The 26,644-nt window shown below is 40.3% G+C and overlaps 1 protein-coding gene across 2 annotated transcripts in view; it reads right to left on the bottom strand.

Moving 5' to 3' along the window:
- TBC1D4 (TBC1 domain family member 4) overlaps window positions 1-26,644 on the bottom strand; it is a 109,161-nt gene that overhangs the window by 42,844 nt on the left and 39,673 nt on the right. For both annotated transcript variants that reach the window (XM_072994724.2, XM_072994723.2), the window contains exons 2-10: window positions 22,218-22,805; window positions 20,257-20,346; window positions 18,647-18,751; window positions 14,153-14,285; window positions 9,638-9,729; window positions 9,205-9,315; window positions 6,809-6,931; window positions 2,871-2,945; window positions 1,497-1,723 (exon numbers count right to left, since the gene is read on the bottom strand). In XM_072994724.2, coding sequence (XP_072850825.2) covers window positions 1,497-1,723; window positions 2,871-2,945; window positions 6,809-6,931; window positions 9,205-9,315; window positions 9,638-9,729; window positions 14,153-14,285; window positions 18,647-18,751; window positions 20,257-20,346; window positions 22,218-22,805 — 1,544 coding nt within the window. The remainder of the gene's footprint in view (window positions 1-1,496; window positions 1,724-2,870; window positions 2,946-6,808; window positions 6,932-9,204; window positions 9,316-9,637; window positions 9,730-14,152; window positions 14,286-18,646; window positions 18,752-20,256; window positions 20,347-22,217; window positions 22,806-26,644) is intronic.

Consider the following 26,644-nt stretch of genomic DNA (forward strand, 5'->3'; position numbering starts at 1 on the left):
AGATTTTTTTAGTTTATAGACACAGAGGGACACTTGAGCAGTCAATCCACATCTACTTAGAAGTAAATCAACATGAGTTCAACAGGACTTCTCTCAGGTACATGTGTACAGGACCTCAAACCTTTAACAAGAACCACTGCTTATGAATATTCAGCATTGGTGAACACTAGGGATGTGATGAGTACTTCCCAAATTTTTCCTTCTTAGGAATTTTCCAAGCCTCACCCTCTTAAGACTCCCCACAAAGGTCTTCCTCCTACACCTGTAAGTTTCCCAGATTCTCACAAAAATACAACTCTAATCTATCTCTTTCCTGTTGTTTTGCATGCTGTTCTGCAGAAATTGCAAGATTCTGTGCAACTTAATACCCTTTCCAGTGAACCCTACCTTTAAAGGCCTAAATGCCTGGAGATTGTATTAACAAAAGATATATGGCTCTTACATTCTCCTCCCTGTATCCTACAATGTTTCAACATCATCCCATCATATATAGCTCATGGGAATACCCATATACTACTTGGCTATAGCACCCAGGCAGCAGAGTTATCCTTCCTGCCTAATCTTTCAATACCTGAAGCCTGCCTTTTAAATAATTCATTCAAGGTCAGTTAAATTGTTTCCATCCTGAAAGGGTGTGGTGCTGGAATAGTATCGCTGCCAATTTACCCTTAGTTTTGTGTTAAGATCTTTGTTATCCAATGCCTCCTTGTAAATTAGACCGGGTTTTAGGGTACTGACAGTTTTTAAGTGTTTGGGATTTGTTTGTTTGGTTTTTTGGCTGCTTAAGACAAATAGTTATAAATGTTTAATGAAAACAGGATAGAGCCATTGGGTTGCACTATAAACTACTGGAGTGAATAATGGATTTATTCTACAACAAAGCAACATCAGATCAAAACAGATTTAGCCCGCACTGAAACCAAAAATAAAAATATGGTACTTTAATTTATAAAAGCACTAAATGCATTTTTAAGATTTAAGCAAGCCACATTTCACAAGTTAACAGATCTAGTTGCTTTTCTTTATCCCAGCCAGGTTTGCACAGAGCAAAATAACCCCAAGTACCAATTTCAACATTCAGATAAAGTTTATATCAAGAGGTTTTAACTTCTTTCTAACTTATAAACATCCAGTTGTTCAAATTATTTTATATTACCATCATACAAAAATAGTATTGCCAAATAAAATGAAATGAAATGCACATGTTCATAGGCCAAAGGTCTAGAGAGGCTGCAGGCTAAGACTGTCGTCAAATTCTCAAGTATATGAGAAAATGTCTCACTAAAGTCACTGGACATACTTTTCAGTACAGCATGTGATAAACAGTAATCTTTGGAAAATAATGGGAGTGGGGAACAATCCCAGCAATTATTCTGATGTTCATTTTTGCATCCTATGCTATATGTCACCTCCAAGGAAAATGTGGAAAGCGGAAAAAAACTCAACAACCCTAGCTCAGCGCTGATTACAGGAATGTTACTAAGCTCAGAACTCACCTGCTGTGCTCCACAGAGTTCTGTTTCAGGAGAGGAGACCTGGCGCTCTGGGATCTCCCCTCTTGGAAAGTAATCCTCTTCTTTGAGCTGGAAGGTGGATGGCTAAATGTGTGTGCTCGCCTTCTGAACTGGGGAGAATCGGAATCCTCTTCAGGGAATGGCTGCCAGACGGAGGCGACAGGAGACGCAGGAGGGGTCGGAGGAGGAGACTCCCCAGAGGAGCAGTCCTAAAAGCAGTCAGTCACAGACAGGAATGAGGTGCACCCTCTGTGTGTGTGTGCGCCCCCACAAACCTCTAATCTGAGTGACCCCGATGTTTAGGGAATAAAGAGCTGAAGCTGGTCTTCCTTCACAAAAGAGAAACCACCCTATTGTATGCTAATGAACTATGAACTATGCCAAACATCCTTTGCCCTGAAGCGCCATGCCGTGTCATGGACAACGCTGCAACAAAACTGAACGGTGCTTAAAATGATCTGCTTGCCATTAGACAGAACTTTTTATGTGGCTGGAAGTGGGGCGGGGGGGGGAGGCCTAGGTTCCAATCAAATTTGGCTTCTTCACTCATTTCCTTGCCATATCATGTTTAGGGTTTCCTGTTCTGTCAAGGCAGTATCCTTGAAAACGGCACTATTAATAAACAGCTACATTAAGAACAACGGCAACAGGAAAATTAAAAGTCACAAGCACCGGTCCACGTCCACATCCCTTGGGAGGGGCAAAATAGTTCTGAGTGTAAATGTAGCCGAGAAGCCATTTAAAACAGGAAATCAATGGGAAGTGTACAGCAAAAACTGTTTTCACATGAGCAAACTGACAGCAAAGCACGATGGAGTGGAAATGTGACTGCTTTTAGAGACAACACGTGAATCTGAATAAATAAAAACTTTTTTTTCCTTGTATCTTCATTTTCTCCTAACTGCTTTTCATTCTAACTGGCAAAAAGCTCCTCTACCTGTACTTTTTAAAAAGTTTTTCTAAGCTATTTTCCTGTAAGATGTTCCCTATAAAATTCTGAGTAAAAAAGAACAGGCAAAATCAGCCTGCTCTCTCCTCTAATTTTTATTTTAAAGCAGCCTTGCAAATACGGTGGCACATTACCAGTCCACGTGCAGCTCCCAAATTACTAATCCAACTGTCTATGAATACTTGGGCTAGTCTTCGTTTCGTTTTAAGAGAGTAGGTTGACACAAACTCTTAAAATGTACATAGACTTTATTTCCCAGGTTGCCTGGAAATGATATTTACAGCTCGTCATCAGCCAAAGGTGAAATACAGTATGTTTATATGTTCTGAATGTAAATATATAAAAGTAAATTGTAGACATATATTTTGCAAATCTGATACATATTCTTATACTGCCCCACGACCTACCCTGTCAGAAGTGAAGTTGTTGCATTTTTCGAAACTATCCATGCTTCCCAGACGGCCACGCATCCTGTTAGCACCCTAGAGGACATTAAATAAAAAGTGAAAATAAAAAAATAAAGACATACACAATGTATTAATACAACTTTTTCCATTCCCTATACTTCATGTTCAGAAGCAAAAACAGGCCACAATCTCTGGTGCATTCTGAACAGTTTTCTGCCCATGTAAAGTCTACATACAACCTTGAAATACAACATACAGCAGCTGAGTGCAAAAAAAGATATGTCTATTTCCCCCAGAATAGGGAAATTGGCCATCAAAGATATAAAGATATCCAATTTGAAACTTTTACCATATCAGTCTTAAACTGGCCCAATCTGAAAACTGCAATCTTGTGCAATTTGCATTCCTTCTCTTTTCTAGGTCCTACTGCATCCACGACCCATTAAGAACAATAAAGGCTTAGATCCTGAGAGTGCTACTCTGTTTACTGGAAAAAGGAGGTGAGGGAAGGAGCAATCTTTCCCCTACAGGAGTTGAGAACTTTGTGTCACAGATACACACAGCAGAAAGAGGGACTTATAAAAATTGCCTTCCTTTTATCATTAGGAGCCTCTGTTGGATCAAAAGGCCTAGGTGTTTGCAGAAGACACAACAGGATGTGAACCACAGAGTTTACTACAGATATTTGTGTGCACTCCATTTTGCACACAATGCTAGATCTGAGCCAAATGTACTCCTTCTCCTTCTCTGTACTTGAATATGGTCTTAAAATACACACTTTATTGAGAATGTTTTTCTTTACAGAAATGAGTTTCATTACACAAATAAGATGCAGTAACCCCCTGAAAACCACAATAGCAGTATTTGTTTTCAGACTGAAATGTCAGTACCTTGGAAGATGACTAGGCATTTCTATTCTATTTTCCAAGGAATGGGGAACAGAACTTCTGAAAGTGGAACGAGTATTTACTGGCTCACAAAAAACAACAAGAGAAAGAAAGGAATGTCTTTCAAGAAGCTCAAGGTTTTGCTTCAAGGGACTATCAAGGGTTCCACAGTTCACACTATATTTTTAAACTACCAAAACCCTGAGTCTGTCATGTTTTGAAAACAAGAGGCATTTATTGCTTTTATGAGTTCTCAGGTTGAGTAACGGTTAAATTTATTCAGTCAAATGAAAACCAACTTTGTCCTTCACTTCCACTCTCCAATAGAGTATAGCATTTGAGCTACCTCAATGCAATGAAACTAAATCGCTACTGACAAACACAATTGTGAGAGCTTATACTCTTGTTTGACTGATTTTTAGATTAAATAAAACAGAATTTACTTGTGAACACTCTATTATATTGTGGAGCCTTAATGCAGAGACACTAGAACCGTATCTTCTCTTCTAAGTTCCCCCAGTCTTGTCAGCTTGTAGCCCCTCATCCCACGCCAATGTCAGCAGTCAAGATGGTCAGTCAAGATGATACCCTCTTCTGCTCACTATCTTTCACAAAGTGAAATCAAGCAAGGGAAAATCCCAGAAGCTGACTTTCTCACCCACAACTGTCAGGCCTGTTTTTTAACAATATCTCCCCTTTCCTGCCCATGAAGTTACAACAGTGTATCTACGTTGCAAAAGGTCTTGCTGGTGAGCCTGTTCCACACATACTCAGTGTGATAACTAAGAAACCACTGTTTCTCCCTTTTGAAAGGCCTTTTTTGAGGATCAATATTTCAGCCCCTATAGCTGAGCTTCTTTCCAAAATTTAAAAAGTGAGTAGGCCTATCATTCTCTTTCAAGATAAACATGATTGGCCTTTTCAATATATATGAGCTATTTTAAATTTGAGAACAATTAGGGTTGCCTATTCCTGAATGGGTGGAACAGTTTTACTTTTAAAAAATCATAATTCAAAACCCCCTCGCCCATCCCCCACCTACTCTCCAACATTTGGCACAGATGAAGAGAAGACCATCTGCTGCAATCTGTACCAGTTTTGGTACTAGTCTGAAGCCCTGTGTAAAAGTTACATTTTTTTCTTCGGGCTGCCCGTTTTTGGAATGGCTGTACTGTATAGAATGAAAGCCACATTGTTCCCAGTTGAGCCAGGTAGGAAAGCTATGGTTACGAAGGAAAGGAGTATGGAGTGATCTGTGAGGAATGAGAGAAAAAAATAATTATTTGGCGAAGTAAGAGCATCATCTGAAGGGTGTTTGTGCCATTTGGTGTGACTTCTGACAAGAAAGTGGAGGTGCTTAACGTAGGTATGAACCCGAGGAGGACACATAGAGCTGCAGGCCTGTGTGAAAAGGTCCGGGAGTTGATCAAAGTTGTTACAGTGGAGGTGAAAAAGACAGAGAATTTGGGGAAACCAAGGTGGATTCGGTTACTATGGGGTCACTAGGATGCAGTTCATCTGTCATCTTGGCTATTCATCTGGTGAGGAGAGGGAAGGAGGAAATGCACAAGGAATAGTCCTCACCAGGTACACAAGAAAACGTTCCCCAAAGTGACCTTCTCGTTTGCAGAACTTGGGGCACTAGGCATTTTTTAGACAAGTGAGCAAGTCTATGAAGGGATTATCCCATTGTTGGAAGAATTGGCAGATTACCTGAGGGCTAAGCAGTTACCTGTGAAATGAGGTCTCCCCATGGTTCAGTCTGTCTACCGTCTCTCATTGCTCCACAGTCAGCTACATGTCAAACTGTAAAGATCTGCTATGCACCTATGTGGTGTGCTTTGGTGTAAAAAACAGAGGTTGTAAACTGGTAGTTTGTCAAGAATGGGTGCAAAACATTATTTCTCCTATAGAAATTGCTGATAAGCTCCCATACATGCCTGGTAGTTAGCACTCATCCAGAAGAGGGCTGTAGTGGCATAGATCTTCTTGCCAATGGTGTGTTTTGGCCTCAACAGAGGAGTCCTTCAGCAAGGGAGAGGTTGAAATGCTCCAAAGCCTGATGGAGTGGAGGACTTGCTTGACCCTGGAGATCCTGGATCCTCAGGGAACAAGGAGCCTAAGCTCAGAGATCTTGGATACTGATAGACGCAGGAGTCTAAGTCTAGGAGTGACTGGGGATTCAGACGCTAAGTCTGAGGAGGAGGTTGGATGATCCTCCAGTCCTCAGGAGTAAAGGAATAAAGACTGGGATAGTAACTGGAGGTTGAGCCTTAGCTTGGACCCTGTGGAAGATGGATAACCAATGGTCTCTGTTGGTGTTTGACGAATGATAGAGTTCAGCATGGAGAGGAGGAGCAACACTGAGGGAAGGAGCCAGAGACAGAGAGTGGGAGTGTCTGAGCCTGGGTGAAAAACAAGCAAATGAAAAAGAGTATAGAAACTTGACACATGATAGGAAGTTACAGAGAGACAATAGTTGTCTATCCCCCTACTTAGCCAGAGATTGAGAGGGGTTGGTGAGATGGTAGATGCAACTCATGACTAAAGAAATGGAGTCAAATGCTGGGGTTGGAGTGATGACCTAAGACCAACTTTGTGGAGGATAGGATTGAGATTGAGAAGGTACAGGGCTGTCAAGAGGTTTGCCATCAGAATAGACATTGGCTGAAGAGGAGATTAACAGTGCAAGAAGCTAGGAGAACCAATCAAAGACTGCTGACAATGGAGTGGATATGATAGATACGAAGGAACTGACAGCAAGGCCAGAATCCTGGATATTTATGCTATCCAGCTGGGTGGGCAGGGTTCCCATCACTGCACTTTAGCTTTCGATAGAGAATACCACAAGCTGTCTGTGCAAGTGTAGGACTAGACCCATCTATGCGATGCACAAAGACCCAAAGAAGAAAATACTGATCTTGTGAGACAGACACAAAAAAGTAATGACCAAAATAGACACAGATTCCTAAGGAAGCAGCTATTGAGTTATCACAATGTTATTCACAATTATATCCCAATGAAATCTTGATACTAAACTATTATTCTTACCCTTGAGAAGATGTTTTCTAGAGAACTGGTCAAGGATTTCTTTGCTTTGTTTTTCAAAATATCAAGTTTGAACCTCCCACCACTGGCTGCATTTTCTGGAATTGTGTTGTTGGAGGCATTCAGCTAAAATGAAATCAAGGTTTAGAATTATAATAAATAGCTGACTAGATATCAAAAATATACTATTGCCAATATAACCTATGCTCACATAAAGAGCATCCTAAGAACAAACAGAGAGAGAATTATACTCCCCTCTTTTTAAACACATAATTGTTTTGTTTTGTATGAAATAAAGAAAAGTAAAGAATGGTTCCAAGTTATTTTGCTACCTTTCCTGCACTAAAAATGTTTAGTGAAATATAGCTCTTCATTCTGGTACAGTTTAGCGGCTGAGGTCAAATCCAGTGCATCATCCTTGATGGAGGGAATGTTAGAAACACAGAGAACAAGTAAAATCTTGCAAAAAAAATTTTTTTCTTACACTGTAAGCAACTTCTACTGGGGAGAAAGCACAAAAGGTTTTACACTTAGGGGCCTCTTTTGCAGTTCTGATACAGACTAGAAGTACAGTGGTGCCCCGCATGACGATGATAATCCGTTCCATAGAAATTTCTGTTTAGTGAAAACATCATCTTGCGAAAACCGTTTCCCCATTAGAATGCATTGAAACCCATTTAATGTGTTCCAATGGGGGAAAATCATCATCGTTTTGCGAAGATTCCCCATAGGGAAGCCATTTTGCGAAGCTCCAATCAGCTGTTAAAATGGCTGCCCTGTGAAGCATAGGTCCCAAAACCACCCATTTTGCGAAGCGCCGATCAGTGTTAAAATCGTCATCTTGCGAGAAACAGTTTGCGAAGCAGGGACCCAAACATCATCCAGCGAAAATCACCCACTGGAATCACTGTTTTGCGAATCACTATAGCGATTGCAAAACCTCATTGTCATGTGGATTTGTCGTTTTGCGAGGTCGTCATCTACCAAGGTACCACTGTACCTATAGCTACTTTTAGCAAACAAGCAAATGACAGACATGTCAGAAACACATTCATTCATGTAACAGTGTATATCCAATTGGGACTTATGAGACTGAGCTGACGTAAGAAGTATCTAAGTTTGTGATTAGATAGGCGTTTAATTCCTGTTTGGTCCACTGCAGGGGTGGTTCACTCCTTTTCTCAGCAAACACAAGACGTAATTGCTGGAGCAAACCAGAATGCGCTCAGAGTGTTCCTACCCACAACTTTCTGAGTCCCTGTCAAGGGCTTCTACTTTTTTGCTGTGAATAGGATCACTCTGTTTTGGTTCATTTCCAGTGCATGTGATTTCTGGAAACAAACCAAAGCAGCTGTTAAGACCCCTTCCACAGTCCATTTCCCAGATCATAAAGTGGCTTAAGAAGACAGACACTTCAGAATATTTGTAGATTTAAAACTTCCTCTGCTCTGTGGAAGGACAGAGGAAGTTAAATTTGCTTTAAACTGTATTAGGGCAGATTTAAAGTTTTGAAAATGTCCTCTCAGAAGTGGGAGGAGACAGAAGGGAGCAACAAGGGATTTTTTTCTTTTATTTGTGACTTGTCAAGAATTTGCCCATAGCTGGAATACTGCCTACTTTATGTAATCACAATCAATACATTTCAAGAAAGTGAAATGAATTCAGTAACTAAATAAACATATCAAAAATAAAGCAAACCCAAAAGCTTATGATCTCAAATGACTTTTGGCTTCTATAAATCCAAATTTTAGACCCACAAAACTACTGTGATTAACTGATTTAAAACTAATAGCATTCCCTGAATTTTATCCACTTCTCTCAGTTCTGCTGTTGAGAAAATTGTACACACTGATGCCAAATCTGCATTACAAACCAATTAACAGCAGCATCATGTTTCTATTGCAGTAACATCAGTAAAATATTCAGCGTACAGCCCAAGAGCTATTATCAAACAAGAGTGTTTCAGAGGATGGAGCATATAATATTGTCAGTGGTAATTCCACCATTGTGGAATATAAAAAAGGGGGGTATGGGTGTGTCCAATTTGTATCTTTATCATATATTCTAAGAAAATGTACCAATTTTAGTTTGGTGCTGGAAAATGCCTTAATATCTGCTAAAGTTTGGCTTCCATGCTTTGATACTGTTAACTTGAAGTAGGATTCTTATATTGCCTGTGTTTTTACCAATTGCTTTCAGCTTCTGAATCCAAAGGTTTACAAGACAGTAAAAAATGAGAAGCCAGTCTCATTTATTTCAGTGGGATTTATATCCAGCTAAGTATGCTAAAACTGTTATACTAAGATATAAACATGTGGAAGTTTTATGAGTATAAAGTTTTTAGTGCCAATTGCTGTCTTCCAGTGTAACTAAACAACTCCACAGAACAAAGATGTTACCATTGGTGCCTCTCCAATATGAACATGTGTCTTCTGTTTAGCTTCACACAGCTGTCGGAGATGTAAGATTACAAGCTCATTTTCTTCCTGGTCGCTAATAGGCTTCATTTTCTGTGAAGTGAGAAATAAGCAAGATAAATTTTTAAAAGAAATGCAACACCTGTGATTCTGCCCAAGTTGGATTTTTTATGACAACAGCTTTTATTTCAATTATTACTAAAAAAGGCATCAAAATTAATTCATTTCATCTGAGTTTAACGATAATTACAGGAGTATACATTTGTGAATGGTTGCATAGCAAAGTAATTTAGAATGGAGAGTGGTGTTGTGGAGGAAAGAAAGAGAAGTTACAGATACAATGCATTTGATTCTTGACAGTTTAATCTTGCGAAATTATTTTAGAGAATGAACAGTAACAGATTCAGTTTATTACCTGAACACGCTCAAAGATGTCAGCTTGTTCATTGTCACTGAGAGATGACAGATGTCTCTGAATCACAAGTTTAGCTCTTGGTGGATAAAGACCTTAAAAAGGAAAGGCAGGCATTGACCAGACAAGTTACACTCATTTGACAAACTCTCTCTTCTTTATCTTTCCACAGAGTTGTGGAACATCACATATAAAACTTGAGAACAGGTAGCTTATAGCACATTAGATTGTGACACATTTCACATTTTTCAAAAAACCAAGCAACATAGATTGTTTTCTAATCCACATTTTTCACATCATTGTTGCTACTTATATTAAAAATTAAATAAAATCAAATTAGGTCTCAAATAAGCAAGCAAGCAAAATCCTCATATATAATTCAACCCTATCACTAATGAAAAGCTGATGCTGTAACATATAAAGTTGTGTCCTTTTCTTTCCAGATGTGTGTCAGTATGTTGTTACCCACAGGTCCGAAACTCGGAAGTGTTCACTCCCTAGGCGCACAACTGAATGTCTGTGTCATACAGTGGTGCCTCGACTTACGAACGTCCCAACTTACAACCATTTCAAGTTACAATCAGCTCCAGTCACAAAATTTTGTTTCGACTTCAAGTTACAATCAAAAAAAGGCAGGGAAAAAAGGCAGTAAATTTAAATTGCTAACCATTGGTAGGTAAAGAGGCTGATTCTTTGTAGCTCTTTCACCCTAATGGTTAGAGTGAGTGCGATCGGAGGAGGCTTCAGACTGCCTGGTAAGGAAAGCCTGCTGCTTTCTGCTTTTAAAAAAACTATTCTGGGTGGGTTTTGCAGCGTGGTTTTGGTCTGGGGGGTTTATGATTCTGTGCTGTGATGGGTCTTGGGGGGTTTCTTTGTTTTTTGGTATTTTCCCCCCTCCATTTCCAATGGGTCTTGGCGGGTTTGTTTGTGTTTTTTGTATTTCCCCCTCATTTCTGATGGATCTTGGGGGGGGGGGGTTGTTTGCTTTTGGGTTTTTCCCACCACATTTCTGATGTGTCTTGCATGCTTCGCTTGCTTTCGGCTTTGCTTATCCTCATTTCTGATGTGTTTTGCATGCTTTGCTTGATTACTGCTTTGCTTTTTCCCCATTTCATATGTGTCTCAAAAGCTTGGCTTGCTTTTCTTCCCCTCCCCACTTCAGCCGGAATGGAGTAATCACATTTCCAGTCTTGCAGTGTTTTGTGTGTGTGTGGGGGGGGGGGTGTTTTGGTTATTCTTTCTTCGACCAGAATGGATTAATGACATTTCAATGCATTTCAATGGGAAATGGTGCTTCAACTTAACAACCATTTTGAGTTATGACCATCTTTTGGAATGGATTAAGTTCGTAAGTAGAGGCACCGCTGTACTTTCCGTTTAAAAAGTGAAAATATTCTAGAAGTAGTCTTCTGTATTGGAGACTGAACCCAACTAAGCTGAGAAATGTTGAAACAGAGATTGTCTTACGTTGGGCATATCATGAGAACACAAGATTCTCTGGAAAAGACACTAATGCTGGAAAGCAGCAGGAAAAGAGAAAAACCAAACACAAGATGGATCGCCATAGGCTTGGGTTTACTACAGCTGACCAAGGCTGCTGAGGACAGGACATTTTGGAGAGCAATCATTCATGGGTTTACTAGTCAAGGGTGAATTGATGGCACATAACAAGAAACAGCAGCTAACAAATCCTAACATTGAACAGAAATGGGAGAAAATCTGAATTAATACAGAGTGGTTTAGGGGTGGCTGGGATGAAAGAGGAGGGTCATAACCTTTCTTAGGCCCCAAACCCCTTTGTTTTATGTACAATTTTAAAAAGTGGGGACAAGAGCACTGCCTTCCTTTCAAGATCTAACCCTTTCCTAAGATTTCTGTCTGGAGGTGCACAAACCAAGAGATACAAACCAGCTGCTTTGACAGACATGATTTATTACAGAACAAAGCTCCCCCCCATGCTACTTCACATTTGCAAAAAAGAAAAGAAAGCTATTTGTTCCTCCAAGAACATTTTAGCACATGGCCTATATTTTTGAAAAAGTTCTACATACATTTCTTCTTTGCCCACCAGGAGGAGCTAACAACTAAATATGTGACATTGTTATAAATATTAATAAATGTATTTAAAAAAAGCCAAGCAACCCCACAAACAACTCAGATTGTTTCCTAATTCACAGGTTTCCAATGTCACTGTTGCTACCTATATAAAAAGTGAAGTAACATCAAATGGAGTCTCAAATAAGCAAGCAAATAAACATAGATACAATCCTCGTATATAACCCAAGCATGGAGAAAGTAAAAGTCAGAGCAGGCCTGGACTGTTCTGAGACTTACAAAGCACCAGCTTTAGACACTTTCAATGCCAACCAACGGTCTATTGATTCCCCCAGGGTTTTGGTTCAATTTGTGTGGCTGCACTTTGTAAACTTCAACTCAGCTGCTGGTAACTTACAAACTGATTATATGATTTGAATTATTCCAGTTTTCAATTTTTTTTAAATTGATCACAATATTTGATTTCATCAATCAGTGCCAAGGCTTCATCCGCAAGCAAATTTATTAACTGTCCTGGGCAGAGCCACCTGTCGTTCCAGCCACAAATGCGTAGCCTCAATGGAGGGAACAAAGAATTTCAAGCAAAAGCTAGTGCATTTTCATAAAGCATTTTTGAACTGGAGGTGGGGACCTGCTTCACAGAGATGGACAGATTTGTCATTCTCTCAGCAGAGCCTATTCCTCCCATCGGCCCTCCTCCACTCTGAATAATCCCCCCCCCTTAATACATACTGACTGCCTTTCAAGGGAGTTCTTTGTTCAGGTTGACTTGAATATATGGACCAAATGTAATTCAAAGTTACCACCACACAGCAAAACAGAAACAAGAAAGCTAGCCCAGCTCATAGGCCCAAAGGTACTCAAGACAAAATGTTTTCATTGGCCACCCAAAAAGAAACAGACGGCAACTTACAAAAAGTATGAAGAACACATGCATTCTCTTATGAGCCAGCATTCCTCAATAACCTCAAGTGGCATGATGAACCACAGTGGATTGTTTGCAGAACCTCCATGTTCACAGGCAGTGTATCTCTGAATATGAGACGCTCAGGAAGAGGGGGAGAGAACAGAAGGGAAAGGGTTGCCAGCTTCCTCCTTTGTGCAAGAGTAGCTGAAAAGACTGCCCGCAGCCAGACTGCTCCAAGTTTTTCTCTTTCTCAATATACTGAAACTGAATAGTGGGACATTCAGGGGAGAGAAAATGAATCACCTCTTCCCCCCCAGTTACACTCTGGAATGTGCTACTCTCAAGGGCTTGTGAAGGATGCAGCATTCATAGATGAAATTCACTATTGAAAGATGTAGTAATGGCTGTCAAAATGGATGGCTTTTAAAAAGGGAACTGATATAATTTAATGGGCCAAGCCTATTTTGGGGTAAAACGATACATATAATAGGAATCATGCAACAGATTTTCTCTTGTCTCTTGCCATCTGTTAAGCAAGTAGATGGGTGACTGATTCCCTGACCCAAGGAAGATGAGGGATTACAACAGCTGGCTAGCAACACAGGAAGGCTTAGACTGTGTGGGACCCAACAGAATTTGGGCCATGGAAATTGGAGCTATTTCTCCTATAGTTATGGGATACACAAAATAATCTTAAATGTTCAATGCCACGCATGACAACGATCATCCGTTCCAGGAAAATCGCTGTACAGCAAAATCGTCGTCATGCGAAAAACAATTCCCCATTGGAATGCACTGAAACCCATTTAATGTGTTCCAATGGGGAAATTACCTTGTCGGCCAGCAAAGATCGCCCATAGGGGAAGCAATTTTCCGAGCGCCGATCAGCTGTTAAAATGGCTGCCCTGCGAAGCATGGGTCTGGAAAACACAGGGCAGCCATTTTGCAGAGACGGAAAAATCATCGTATTGCAAACAAACAGTTCGCAAAGCAAGGACCTAATCAACGTCCAATGAAAAAAACCCATAGGAAACATCGTTTTGCGATTGCTATAGCCATCACAAAAAAGTCATCGTCATGTGATTTCGTCGTTCTACAGGGTCATCGTCATGCAGGGCACCATTGTATTTAAGTGTCCAAATGATGGCAGCCATAGTTATGTATATGAGGACTGAGAGACTGAACAATACAATACCCCCAACAGGCAGTAAAGATACTGTAGGACTGTAGTATCTGTGGGAAATCAGTTCCAAGACTCCCCCTCCACTGCATAGATGCCAAAAACCACAGATAAAGAAACCCTATATAGAGAGCACGTTCTCTGGTTCCCTCTAGTTGCCCCTTCTATTAATATATCTTGGAAAGACACATTTTGGTGGAAGGTATTTTATATTTTCAGGCAACAAGTAACTGAAACCGCATGTATTGATCTTGCGGATACAGTGGTCCTACTCTACTGAGAAGCCATTCCCTGTAGCTCTTTTGCAGCATGAAAAAACACAATGTTTCAGATTACAACCAGACAAGAAAGCAAACAAGAAAAGGCTTAGAGGTACCTTCGATTCTTTCACAGAGTTTATGTAATGAGTGCATTGGGCAAGCCTCACACAGTTTAATCTGAGTTTTGGCATTCTGTAGGGCTGCAGCAGTGCTGAAAGCTTGCTTCAGAGTGAGCATTATCTCATCCACCTGAGAAAACAAGGGGAAATGAAAAAAGAGGGGAGTGGGAGGTTTTTTATAACTCAAACTGACAGATGGGTAAGAAAGAGAGGGACACACACGTGGAAAGGAGAGGCACAATATATTCAGGGATTCTCCCACAAAATTCACATTGAAATGAATGAGAGATACATAAGAACTGAAGCTGGGCAATACCTTTATCAGACCACTAAAGACTTATAAGCTAGATATCCTTTCAAGTTCTCCTTTCAATAACTTTTCAGGCTCTTCCTCAGGCAAAGAGCATATAAGGCTCTAAGGCAAATGGCCCCAAAATTAGTCCAGACATGATGCCCACAAAACCAATCACTCCTCTGTCTGCCGAAAAAAGCTTGGCTTAGGCCCCTGTAGATATGTCCGTTGTACATCTTGGATCTGTCCCATTCGCCTCACCTAAGGCAATGGACTGGCCCATAGGGGTCCAACCAGGAGAGAGGGAAGATTGTAAACGGATACATTTAACACCTGTCTCACATGCAGAATCTGCACATTCCCAATTTTTGGACTATCTGTCTTAATCCCAAATATTATACTTGTTGCCTGAAAAAGAGTTCTGGGGAACTAGTGACCCAGCAATATATTACCTACGCCTACCTCTTCAGTTTCCTTTTGGACAGAAGGTAAGAGCCAAGCTCCTTTTTATTTCAACAGGGCTTCTGCAAAATAATCCTCCATCAGATTGTGGCCTCCGTTTGCTCTTTGCACAACAAAACAGACTGTCCAAAGCAGCCTCATTGAAAAGCTGTGGCTCTATTTCACAATGCTTACCACAAGTAACATTTGGCTGACTTTGTTTGTAAACTGTTTGAAAAAGGACCAGAGTGAAAGCCTTCTGATAAGTGTAATTAATTTATGACCGGCATTCCTAGATAGCAGAATTCAGAATGCTGTTCCTTTACTTGCTGGATTAAAAGGCACGGAGAACCAGCTACCAGCCTATTAGTAACCAGCTGGAAAGCTCATCAGCTTTTATTGTTTCCAGACACTAGTCCGAGCCTTGTCCCTGGCATAATAATGAATAGGGGTATGCAAGATTCCCACACTCTTGGGGGGAGGCAGAGTCTACATTCTGTGGAGGGGGGCAGGGTCAGAGGTTACAAGGCTTCTCCTCATCTGGCATAGAGATTCAAATCTATTTTCATGCCTAACATAAAAGGCTTCTCGGTATCTCTTTTTCCCTTAAAATATTTCTAAATTAAGAGATGGCCCCATTAAACACACACATACACAACCTGAATCTAGAAAGCACCGGGTAAGATTCACTTTTTACACTAGCTTCCTGTCTACTTTGACTATTTAAAAATATTTAAACACACTACTACAGTGTTTGTCTGAAGAATGTTTACAAGAAATAGAGTGAAAAAATGAGATCATGTTTGAACTGATTTTTTGTCGTATATTCAGAAGCTACAACCATGATTTACATCCTCATACACGATAAATGTGAAGGTGCGGTATTCTATCGCATGAGGTCTCTGTGAAATGCTTATGGCTATTAATGACATCATTAAAGGCCAAATTCAATGTCAGTCCTATCTAAAATAGCTGTGAAAAGCAAGTTGCATTCACATCAATGGTTTGCTCCAGCTAGGGTTAACACTAAGCTTAGCCCTACATGTTTTCTTTTTCTTTGACTGCTTCAACACTGAAACGGAAGTTTAACTTTCCACTTCCAGATATGGAGGCCATCGCAAATGTAAGAGCTCAGAGATAATCTGGGGCTCCTAGATGCCATGGCAGATATTCAGAGTGGTGCAAGAGAAAGAGTAATAGACTTAGGACTCAGGAGATCTGAGTTTGATTCTCCAGCTCTGCCATGGAAAGTCACTGGGGGAGTGGAACTGGTAAAATCACTCTTTCAATATTTCACTTACCTTGAAAAGCCTATTAGGGTTGCTATAAGTCAGTTCTAACTTGATGGCACATAACAACAGATGCCATGGTAGAGGATGTATATTAGCCTTAGTTCATGTAACTCTGTAATAGGTTAGAACTCAAATGATACCTGAGTTAAAACCAGGCACCCTTGAGTCAAAATTTTAAGTAGACCTGCTTCATCGTTCTTACACTTAAACATAAATGTGTATGAATTTTATCAATCAGATGCCATAATACATAGGCATCTGCCTTGCAACTTGTAGAGAGCAATCCTGTTAAAATAGTTAAAATAGTGGATGAAGAGTTCCCAAATTTGGATCATCAGATGTCCCATAACTCCCACGTCCTAGTCAACATGACCAATAATGGGACTTCTGGGAGCTGCAGTCCAACATCTGACAACTGAAGTTTGAGATTTCTAGAGAGTCATTACTTTGAGATACATCTAGACTTTCTGTCAGTGTTAAGCTTTTTGGATTTTCCCACATTCTTTAATTTTAAAACAGGTAGATCATGCAACCTTAAACGTGCCCTAACTCTCTTCCTCGTGGTGATGTCACTGCCATATATTGTTAGAGAGGGAAAGTAGGTCAATGTTGCAGACAGGACAGAAGTGCAACAACAGGTACTAAATGTACTAGGAATCAATGCAGGAAAATCTAGGAAGAGAACACAGACTTGGCAGTTAGGTCATGTAAAAAAAAAAAGGATTGGGAAACTATGGTTGATCATAAGCTAAATGCAAGTCAGTAATGTGATGTGGCTGTAAAAAAAAAGCTTATGTAATTTAGTCAGACTCATACTTTCAAAGTACAACAAATAGTAGCTCCCCTTTCTTCCATACTAGTCAGATCTCATCTGGAACGCTACTCTGTGTTTCTATGACTGGTGGTTTCCAGTGCTTCTTTTTCTGCTACTCCATATTGTACGAAGCAGTCCACAGCAGTGTGAATAATCAGAAGGAGATCACTATAGGGCATGGAGTAGATAGCCTACAAGACCCCTTGCCCCCCCCCAACTTGTAGGCTACGCACATCTACATTTCTATGGCTGAGATTCAGTTGGCACAATTATGTAGGAATAGGTGATGACATAATCAGCCATCAAAGTTACTCTTTGACTTACACTGAAATCTTCCTACCCCATCCTCTTCAGGTTCCACAGCTCCCTAGGGATCTCTTTTGACCTGGGGGGAACCTATGGGAACCGTGGGGGAGGCGAGAGGGCTTTATGTGCATAAAATTGCCATCAGAGGTCCCAATTCTGGTAACAGTGATTTAATATTAAAGGTTCCTCTCCCCCCCACCCCAATCCTAAGGCTCCCAAAGGCTTCCACAGGTCAAAAGAGATCCCTAGGGAGTGCCAGAACTTGAGATGGTATGGATAGGAAGGTTTGAATTAAATTGAACTAAACAGCAATGTCACAGGCTGATGGCATCATCACTATTTATGCATGTGTAATTATTTAGGCTGTATATTGTCCCCCGGCTTATTTAACTTATATGCAGAATACATCATGCGGAAGGCTGGACTGGAGGAATCCCAAGCAGATGGAGACAGCAGCCACGAAATTAAAAGACGCCTGCTTCTTGGGAGGAAAGGGATGACAAACCTTGACAGCATCTTAAAAAGCAGAGAATCTTGCCAACAAAAGTCCGAATAGTCAAAGCTATGGTTTTTCCTGTAGTGATGTATGGAAGTGAGAGCTGGACCATAAAGAAAGCTGACCGCCGAAGAATTGATGCCTTTGAATTGTGGTGCTGGAGGAGGCTCTTGAGAGTCCCCTGGACTGCAAGGAGAACAAACCTATCCATTCTAAAGGAAATCAACCCTGAGTGCTCACTGGAAGGACAGATACTGAAGCTGAGGCTCCAGTACTTTGGCCATCTCATGAGAAGACTCCTTGGAAAAGACGTTGATGTTGGGAAATTGTGAAGGCAAGAGGAGAAGGGGACGACAGAGGATGAGATTTATTTATTTATTTATTTATTTATTTTGATTTATATCCCGCCCATCTGGTATATTTATACCACTCTGAGCGGCTGAACTAAACAGCAATGTCACAGGCTGATGACATCATCACTATGGTTGGACAGTGTCATCGAAGCAACCAACATGAATTTGACCCAACTCCGGGAGGCAGTGGAAGATAGGAGGGCCTGGCGTGCTCTGGTCCATGGGGTCACGAAGAGTCGGACACGACTAAACGACAACGACAAATTACTCAGGATTGCAGCCTATCATTGGTAACTTTTTTTTGCTTCTTTTCCTGCTACTCCATACTTTATGAACACATCCACATCAGAACTAAGAATGAGAAGGGAATCATCATATTGATGTGACTTCTTTTCACAAAAAGAGGGAAGAATCTTATCACCTTTTAGAATTTTACAACTCCTGGATGACAATCACTGGACAAAGTGAGGAATACTGTAAAGACAGCAGTTGCTTACCAAAGATTCACTTGCACACTGGAATACATAGCAAACATATTGGTTTATTCCAGGTTCAGTAGGTTCCCGACAAATAAAACCAAAATGATCAATATGTTTTATGCCCTAGAGGGAAAGAAAAAAGAGCTAAACACACTTTCATAACTTAGTGAAATTACATCAATCACCAATAATTAAAACTCACACTTTAAATATATCAAGGGTAACGAAATTACAGAAAAGGCCCTATATAGTACTTTTTTCTGGTTTACTAATAGAAAAATGTTATCTTCATGTTTTGTTTTGTTTTGTTTTTCATGGGAGAGGTATAAATTCCCCCAAAGCCTTGTGCAAATAAATAGTACTTCTGAGATCGCAGTATCTTACCGGGAGATGGGGGATGGGGGGGAGTTCTTACTTTTTACAGCTCCTTACACTTTCCAAGCCTTAACATTAAATAAATAAATAAAAAACTCCACAAAAATGTGGCACTCTTAGTGAGGAAAATCATTTTCCAACTTCTGGGCTACAGAATGCAGTCTGAATTTAAGCAAGGCACAATTTGGTCTCATCTCATTTTTTTTATCATTTTTAATGATATCAGTAAAATAAAAACATGAAAAAGTGATTCTTTAAAATTCTTCAATTTGGCATTGACTACATTCAAAACAGTCAAAAGACAAGAAGCACTAAAAAAAAAGTAACATACACCCTTACTTCTGTATAGATGTGCACGAGACTGTGCTGTAAAAGCAATGTCTGTATTAGTGGGGACACAATGACTTCAGACAAATGAAAACATGGACCAGAATTTCCTGCTATGACAAAATCATAAGCAACTTTCTTCTGCTGCTGTAGCACAAAGAGTAAATATAATCACAGGTGTTTCTTTTACCATAACACAATGCGCAACCACCACACAGTTACTTTTATGTTATACAGAAAACTGTATGTATGGATAGAGTAAAACAATATTTGAGGCCATTATTCCTATCAGTTGGGTTGTCTGGAACTTAATTTCAGCTCCTTCCTAATAGTGTACTTCATTGACCATTTACTGTTCTTCACAGCATGAGACTACTCAGTTACTTTGAACATTCATCATTAACATTGTTTACACCCATGTTCTACTTGATAAACCTTCCTATTTAAAAAATGACTTTTGTTAAAAAAATATTGTCTAGAAAATAATCCAGATTGTATTAAGGCTAGTGGGTTTCAGGAACAAATCATGAGAACTAATCAGCAAACTGTGCACAAGTCTGTTCATACAACAGAACAATTCTCTCAGGCACCATTTTCACTATTTTGAAGATTGTAATCTTCTAGAACAGTGGTCCCCAACTTCAGGCCTCCAGATGTTCTTGGACTACAACTCCCAGAAACCTCCACCACCACCTCTGCTGGCCAGGATTTCTGGGAGTTGAAGTCCAAGAACATCTGGAGGCCCAAGGTTGGGGACCACTGTTCTAGAACATGCTGAATCTTACAGTTACAAATAGTAAACATCCACTACTAACAATATTTGTTTCCCAGTGTCACTTTTATTGTTCCTGAATTTTCTATTGTTTCCTCATAAAGAAGCCCAGTCTTTTTCTCTGATGTCTCTTCTGCCCAGTTAATATGCCTACCTGAGAACATGAGGAGATGTCTTTAAAGTTCTTGTCCAACACAACAGATTTAGAGTCTGGACTGATAAGGTTAATTTCAAATCGACCAACCTTGAAAATGAAATGAATATGTCAAGACAAAATACATTTTGGAGTACCTTGGATGAATAACTATTCTTAATATGTTTAAGGGGACAGATTTTGTTTATTTCTGTGGCTTACCAAATGCTATATAAAAGAACAGCATCATGAAAGTCAATGTTTTGCCAACTCAGTAGTTACAAAGGGAATACATATAAACTCGTAGAACTGTATTTGCTTTGGTATAGGCTAGGGAGCAGAAAGCTGGCAAGCAAGCAAAACAAAATGAGATGACTGTAGCCCTGTAATATTATTTGGACCCACCACAGTAAAACATTCTCTTCCCCAACATTTCCAACCGTAACTCTGACCTGACATGTCATAATAAACCATGAAGGAGTCATTACATTTCTCAGCAGAACTAAGAACCTCATTCTAACAAATGCCCCCACCGTTCTTTAGACCAGGGTTCTCCAAACATTTGAGCATGAGGGCCACACCATATATTTTCCAAATTTTGGAGGGCCGAAGGAATGTTCATGGATTCCATTAAGGATGGGGGGGAGTGGCATTAACAAACATTCAGCCATTAATTTTGAAGCTGGTTTCCACAACGCAAGTAGATTTGGACTCCTGTAACTGCAGGATCAATGTCCACGGTTTCACTTGTCCGTGATGTGAAAACATTAAAAATATTAAAAGAAAAAAAATCCAGAAAAACTATTTTCACATGTATTACAAGAACAGTACACTAATACTTGTTAGTGAAGAACACACAGCATAATCTATGCCATCCTCTCATGGCATGTTCTGGTAATGTATGTGAAAATATTTTTATGTGTTTATTTATCTCCCCTTTACCATGCTGTCTATCTCTATCTCTCTCTATCCCTCCCACTTGCTATTATCTGCAGTTTTCTGTATCCATAGGGGTTTAGAACCAATCCCCAGTGGATATGGGGTCATACTGTACACCCATCACATTAAATATTAGAATTATATTCTGGCAAATTTATTTTAATATGTGTTGTTGGTTTTTTTACACCAGCTGGAGGGACCCAAAAATATAAAAGAGCACATGACTTCTGGTTTGATGCTGAGATGAGACATCAGGAGAAGGACGGAGCTCCATCCCCTGGGCTGAATTCCAACTTGTTGAGGTGGTGAAATGGGGGAGAAGCCTGTTGATCACTGGGGGGGGCGGGGAATGGAGATTGCCCACATTTGATCCGGTAAACTCCCCAATCAACCAGCGGGCAGAAACAAGCAGCTGAAATAGCTTGCTTGCAAGTCGTCGGCAGCCAGCAATGGAGAAGTGATAAATCAGCTAATTAATATCATGTTGCCACTGGATGAGAAATATTTTTTAACTGTACTGCTTTACAACTATCCCTGAATGAGACAATCCCTACAAGAGAAATAGGATGTTCTATCCCCCACCACTGATTGAGCAGTGGTGAATCTGGAGAGAGGAAAGAGATGCAAAGAGACACAAAGAAAATAAATTGGACATTAATTAGACATTTACTTATACTTCAAGGAAGGAAGCTTGGTATTACTTTGCTGTTAGAAACTTAAGAATCTTTCTCTTAAAACCATCATTAGCAACAACTCTGGGAAATAAACTTGTTTATGTTATGGTAACAGCTATCTAAAGCGCTGGCAAAAAGCTTAGAACAATGACCTTGAACACTTTATGGTTGTTTGGAATTCCCTTTCTTTTTGAGGATTGAACTGAAGTACAGACAAATTAACCCTAGAAAGCCTAACCCAGCCAGATCATCATCATCATCATCATCATCATCATCATCATCATCATCATCATCATCATCATCATCATCATCATCATCATCAGGTGGCAGTGAATAAGTGAAACCACGGGCACTTAAAAATAATCATACCTGAAACAACATTGTCCTGTTCTTCTCAGAATCAGAAGGCTGGACATGGCTAGGGGCACTTGCATGTCGTCTACGGGACTGTGTTTTCAAACTATTATCATGAACCTTCCTTTGCATGACGCCTGTGACACTGCTGCACCGGGAGCGGAATTCCTGCTGGTCATCAAACCCAGAATCCTCCAAGATCCGCTCAGGGAAAGAGACACGGAAAGTGGCCAAGTTGGTCTGGCTTCCAACTGTGAACATCCCGGTGCTCCCACCATTTGAGTCATCTATCTCCTCAAATGGACTGTCTAAGGGAGAAGATGGCTCATTCACCTCATAATCGGCAAACTCGGTGCTGGATTCTGCATTCTGGCGCTCACTTAACAGTTTCAGCCGCTGGCGCTCATGCAGTGTGAACTTCTCAATACAGTCATCGATCAAGGTGGAAGGGGCCTTTTTGTGAGCCACCGTCACTTTCCCACAGTACAGAACTTCAAATTTTTGAGAGTTGTAGAAGGCATCTTCACTATCCTTAGTGGGCTTCACATCTTCTTTGAGGGCTGCTTTGGAAACCTGTCTTATGCTACTAATAACATCTGGAACCTGTAGGAAAAGCGGGGTGGGGAGAAAGAGAAAGAGCACATTTTCATTATCAAAGCAAGCAAAACTTACCTTTTTTTTTCAGCTGGGGAAAGATATCTTCTACATCACCACTATAAGTGTGCACAGGGTAAATAAGCTGTCTCTGGATGTAAAATTTTGTCCTATACTCACTTTGGGTGAACACTGAAAAAATTCCACTGCTGCAGAAAGGGAATGGCCCAGTTCTTAGAGGGAAGGTCATTTTCACAGAAAATGCATGGCTGTTCACAGTAAAGCTGCAAAGCTATCATGTCACTATCTCTACTGGATGTTACTAGGAGAGCAAACTCTCCTTCTATTCTGTATTCCACAGCAGTGTATCCCTGCAAATATTCCATTTTGCCTGGGAAAGGTTAAACAAGCTAAGTTAAACATGGCAACACAAGGCAAATCCAAGGTTTCCTAGTTTCTTCCCAAAACACTCTCAGTGAAAATGAACCATGAACCCTACCCCTCTGTGTTATTCAGCTAAGGAACTTTCCAAATCATGAACATCCAACCTCCCTGCAGTTACCATCTATTCAGAGGGCCACCATATATACTGAATTGGCCACTGAGAGTCCTACGTACTAAAAAGGGATGTACGAGAAGTTCTTCCATAAGATCTTCCACACCAAGCTCTTATGGCCAAAATAAAGAGACCAGACAGGGCAAATCTAGCGGAGTCATTAGGATGGGACCTTATGAGGTTACGGAGTTGGGGCAGGCAAAAATGGGAGAGTATTTGTTCTTCCCCCTTTCAGCCTTTGCACCACTGCTGCCAAGAGTTGCGCCAAAAGAAAGGTTATGTGTCATGTTGTCCATGCTCCCACTCACTGACTTGCTTCAAAGAGACAGTCCAAACATCAGCATGCCAAAATTCTAATACTGTATCAAGAACAGGGAACTAGGGAAATAGATAGTGGTGTATCTTACATACAAAAATAGGGGCTGCAGCCTTGAGATTTATCTCCCTGCCAAACTGTTCAGAGAAGTTCGGCTGTTTGAGACTGCAGTTGGTACCATGTAACCTGGAAACACTAAAATATATCATAAACCAATTGGCAAAGGAATCAAATTCTGAAACCCTACATTATTCAGAATACCAGATATCTAATATCAAGAAGTTAAATTCATAATGTTCTTCAAAAGTCTCTTTTACTTCAACCATGTCCATTCATTCAATGGCTTTTTTTTCTTCCCTAGGAGTATCCTCATCGATTTGCCCTGACCCTTAGGAATTTCCGACACTCTCCATAACCTCTTCTAACCTGAAGGAAAACTGAGTAAAACATCCACTCCTCTGGGATTTAAGAAAGGTGTGTTCTATAAGCTTAGATCAAAAATAGACATGACCCTATGGTCAGATATATTCAAAGTAATTTATAATATATGTAACAATATACAGTAGTCCCCTGCCCCCAGGCTTAGAATAAAAAAATGTAAGACATGACATAAGAGGAATAAGGGAAGGAAAATCTACCACTTAAATAAAAAGGGAGGTGGATTTCCTTCCCTTGTTCCTCTTGTGTTGTTGATACAAAATGCAAAGGCAAGAGTAGGTGATATCTTTATAGACCACAAATTTTAAAAAATCATACAATATTCAAGCTTCCAGGGGGTAAATCCCACTTTTCAAGGCAAAGTATTAAAAGTCCAAATGTTCATGGCAAGATTGATTTTGCCAGGCACTTTGAGATGTAAAGTCCAAAACGTCTTAGCAAGATGGATTTCACCAGGCAGTCTTTCTTAGATGTAAGCAGGGAGCAGGAAGGTTGTTTAAAGTTACAGCTCAGGTTGCTGTGGATTGGATTTCACACCCTGGTTCTTCAAAAAGTGTCAGATGCCCATGTGTGCACACAAACCCCTCTCCCCATTTGGCCCTTCTTCAAAACATACATGTTTCTGCTTGGCCTGGGGTGGTGGGGTGATGGAGAAAACCCATGTCCTCCATCTGGGAATGAAGGTATAATTTAGTAAACTCACTAAGTGTAATCAATTGAGGTCAGATTAAGGTTAAAAAGAGTATTACCAAATGGTTGCAGTCTTGCTCTGCTGATGTTGAGAGTCCATGTGCCTTCTTGCTGGTAGGTGGGGGGCGGGCGCTCTTTCTTGGTATCTTTATAATTTTATTGAAATAAAAAGGGAGGAGATGTGTGGCTGATACAGTCTAGACTTGCCGCTGTCCATATATTTGCTGCTTCAGCTCTCATGATCCCTGACAACTGGTGCTGCAGATTGGTACTGCCCTCCAAAATATATGGTGGGCACCAGTGTGGGGAAAATTGCTTTAGACACATGGACCCCAACCTTGGGCCTCCAGATGTTCTTGGACTACAACTCCCAGAAGCCTTCACCACCATCTCTGCTGGCCAGAATTTCTGAGAGTTGAAGTCCAAGAACATCTGGAGGCCCAAGATTGGGGAACAGTGTTTTAGAGCAGTGGTCCCCAATCTTGGGCCTCCAGATGTTCTTGGACTTCAACTCCCAGAAATCCTGGCCAGCAGAGGTGGTGGTGAAGGCTTCTGGGAGTTGTAGTCCAAGAACAACTGGAGGCCCAAGGTTGGGGACTGTGATGAGATGGGTTTTTGAGTTAAAATCTTTTAAAGGCATATGGGTTTTGTAATTATGAAGTGAGCCAGAGAGGTTCCATTTTGTTTCTTTGTATATAATATCTGTGCTATGCTGACAAGTTGTTTTCTAGGCGAGCAGAGAGCATGTTATTCTGAAGGCCTGAGAAGGACTCTGTGTGATAAGATAGATGGAAATGTTGTGACTCTTTGAGAAACCACCGTAACCCAAATAACATCTGCTGTGTATGAGAAAGAATTCATGTGATGTAACAGGACTGTTTGCCTAGTAACGAACTCTGATTGGATGACATCGTGGGAAGGTGCATTAGGCCCTTGCCAGTTACTCTTGAAAAAGGAACTTTTTACCTATGGACTTTGTCTTTCCAAGACCGACCTTTCAGTGATTCGTGACCTACATTTCAGCCATATGGGACTTACCCTGATGTCTTGAGAGAGGGTTTGGTGGCCTACCTACATGGACTGGTTTCTATGATTTGCTGGATTACTTTTGGACTTATGGGATTTTCCTAAGGACTGTACATGGACTATTTTCTATGGACTGTTACCTATGGAATATTCTTTATGGACTTCTTTTCTTGGAATACTCCATATGGACTATGCCCTTGTAATTTAGTAAGGACTATGGTATATTTACTGGATTTTTCTTTTCTAAGGACTATGGGACATATAATGGATTTTTACTTTTGTTTAGGGATTTTTATTCTATAGTATCACTGAGGACTATAGCCTTGTTATAACCAACTTGGATTATTTTGTTTACTAATGATTTCCTGGACTGGAACTGTTTGTATTCTTTTTAATGGTTTTTTTTGGCTTTTTGAATACTTTTATATTTTTTATGTTTTCTTTGCCTCACTACATCTGTGTAACTAAACAGCACAATGCTAGATTATTTGTTTTGGTTTAATTTGGCTTAGTAACATGCTTTTTCTTTAATAAAATAAAGATTATAAAACTCATTTGGTTTCCTGAACAGTACACTTGCCATAGGGTCATCTGAGAGTGCTGCCTCGGCCTAGCTTACTTAGAGTCCTGTCAGTGGTGCAAGTTAAGTCTAAGGACTACAAAGCCCACTTGACCTTTTCACAATAATATCTGAGAGTACCAGGGTGTTCTTATGTGGGCAGACTTGTGAGAAGGAGTGTTGTAGCATGGCTGGCTGAATTTGGACTCTTCAGCCCATTTTAGCATGTGCAAACTCCTGATTGCTCTCTGTCCAAGCGTACA

The sequence above is a fragment of the Pogona vitticeps genome, chromosome 3, assembly GCF_051106095.1.
Source record: "Pogona vitticeps strain Pit_001003342236 chromosome 3, PviZW2.1, whole genome shotgun sequence".
In the NCBI taxonomy this organism is placed as follows: domain Eukaryota; kingdom Metazoa; phylum Chordata; class Lepidosauria; order Squamata; family Agamidae; genus Pogona; species Pogona vitticeps.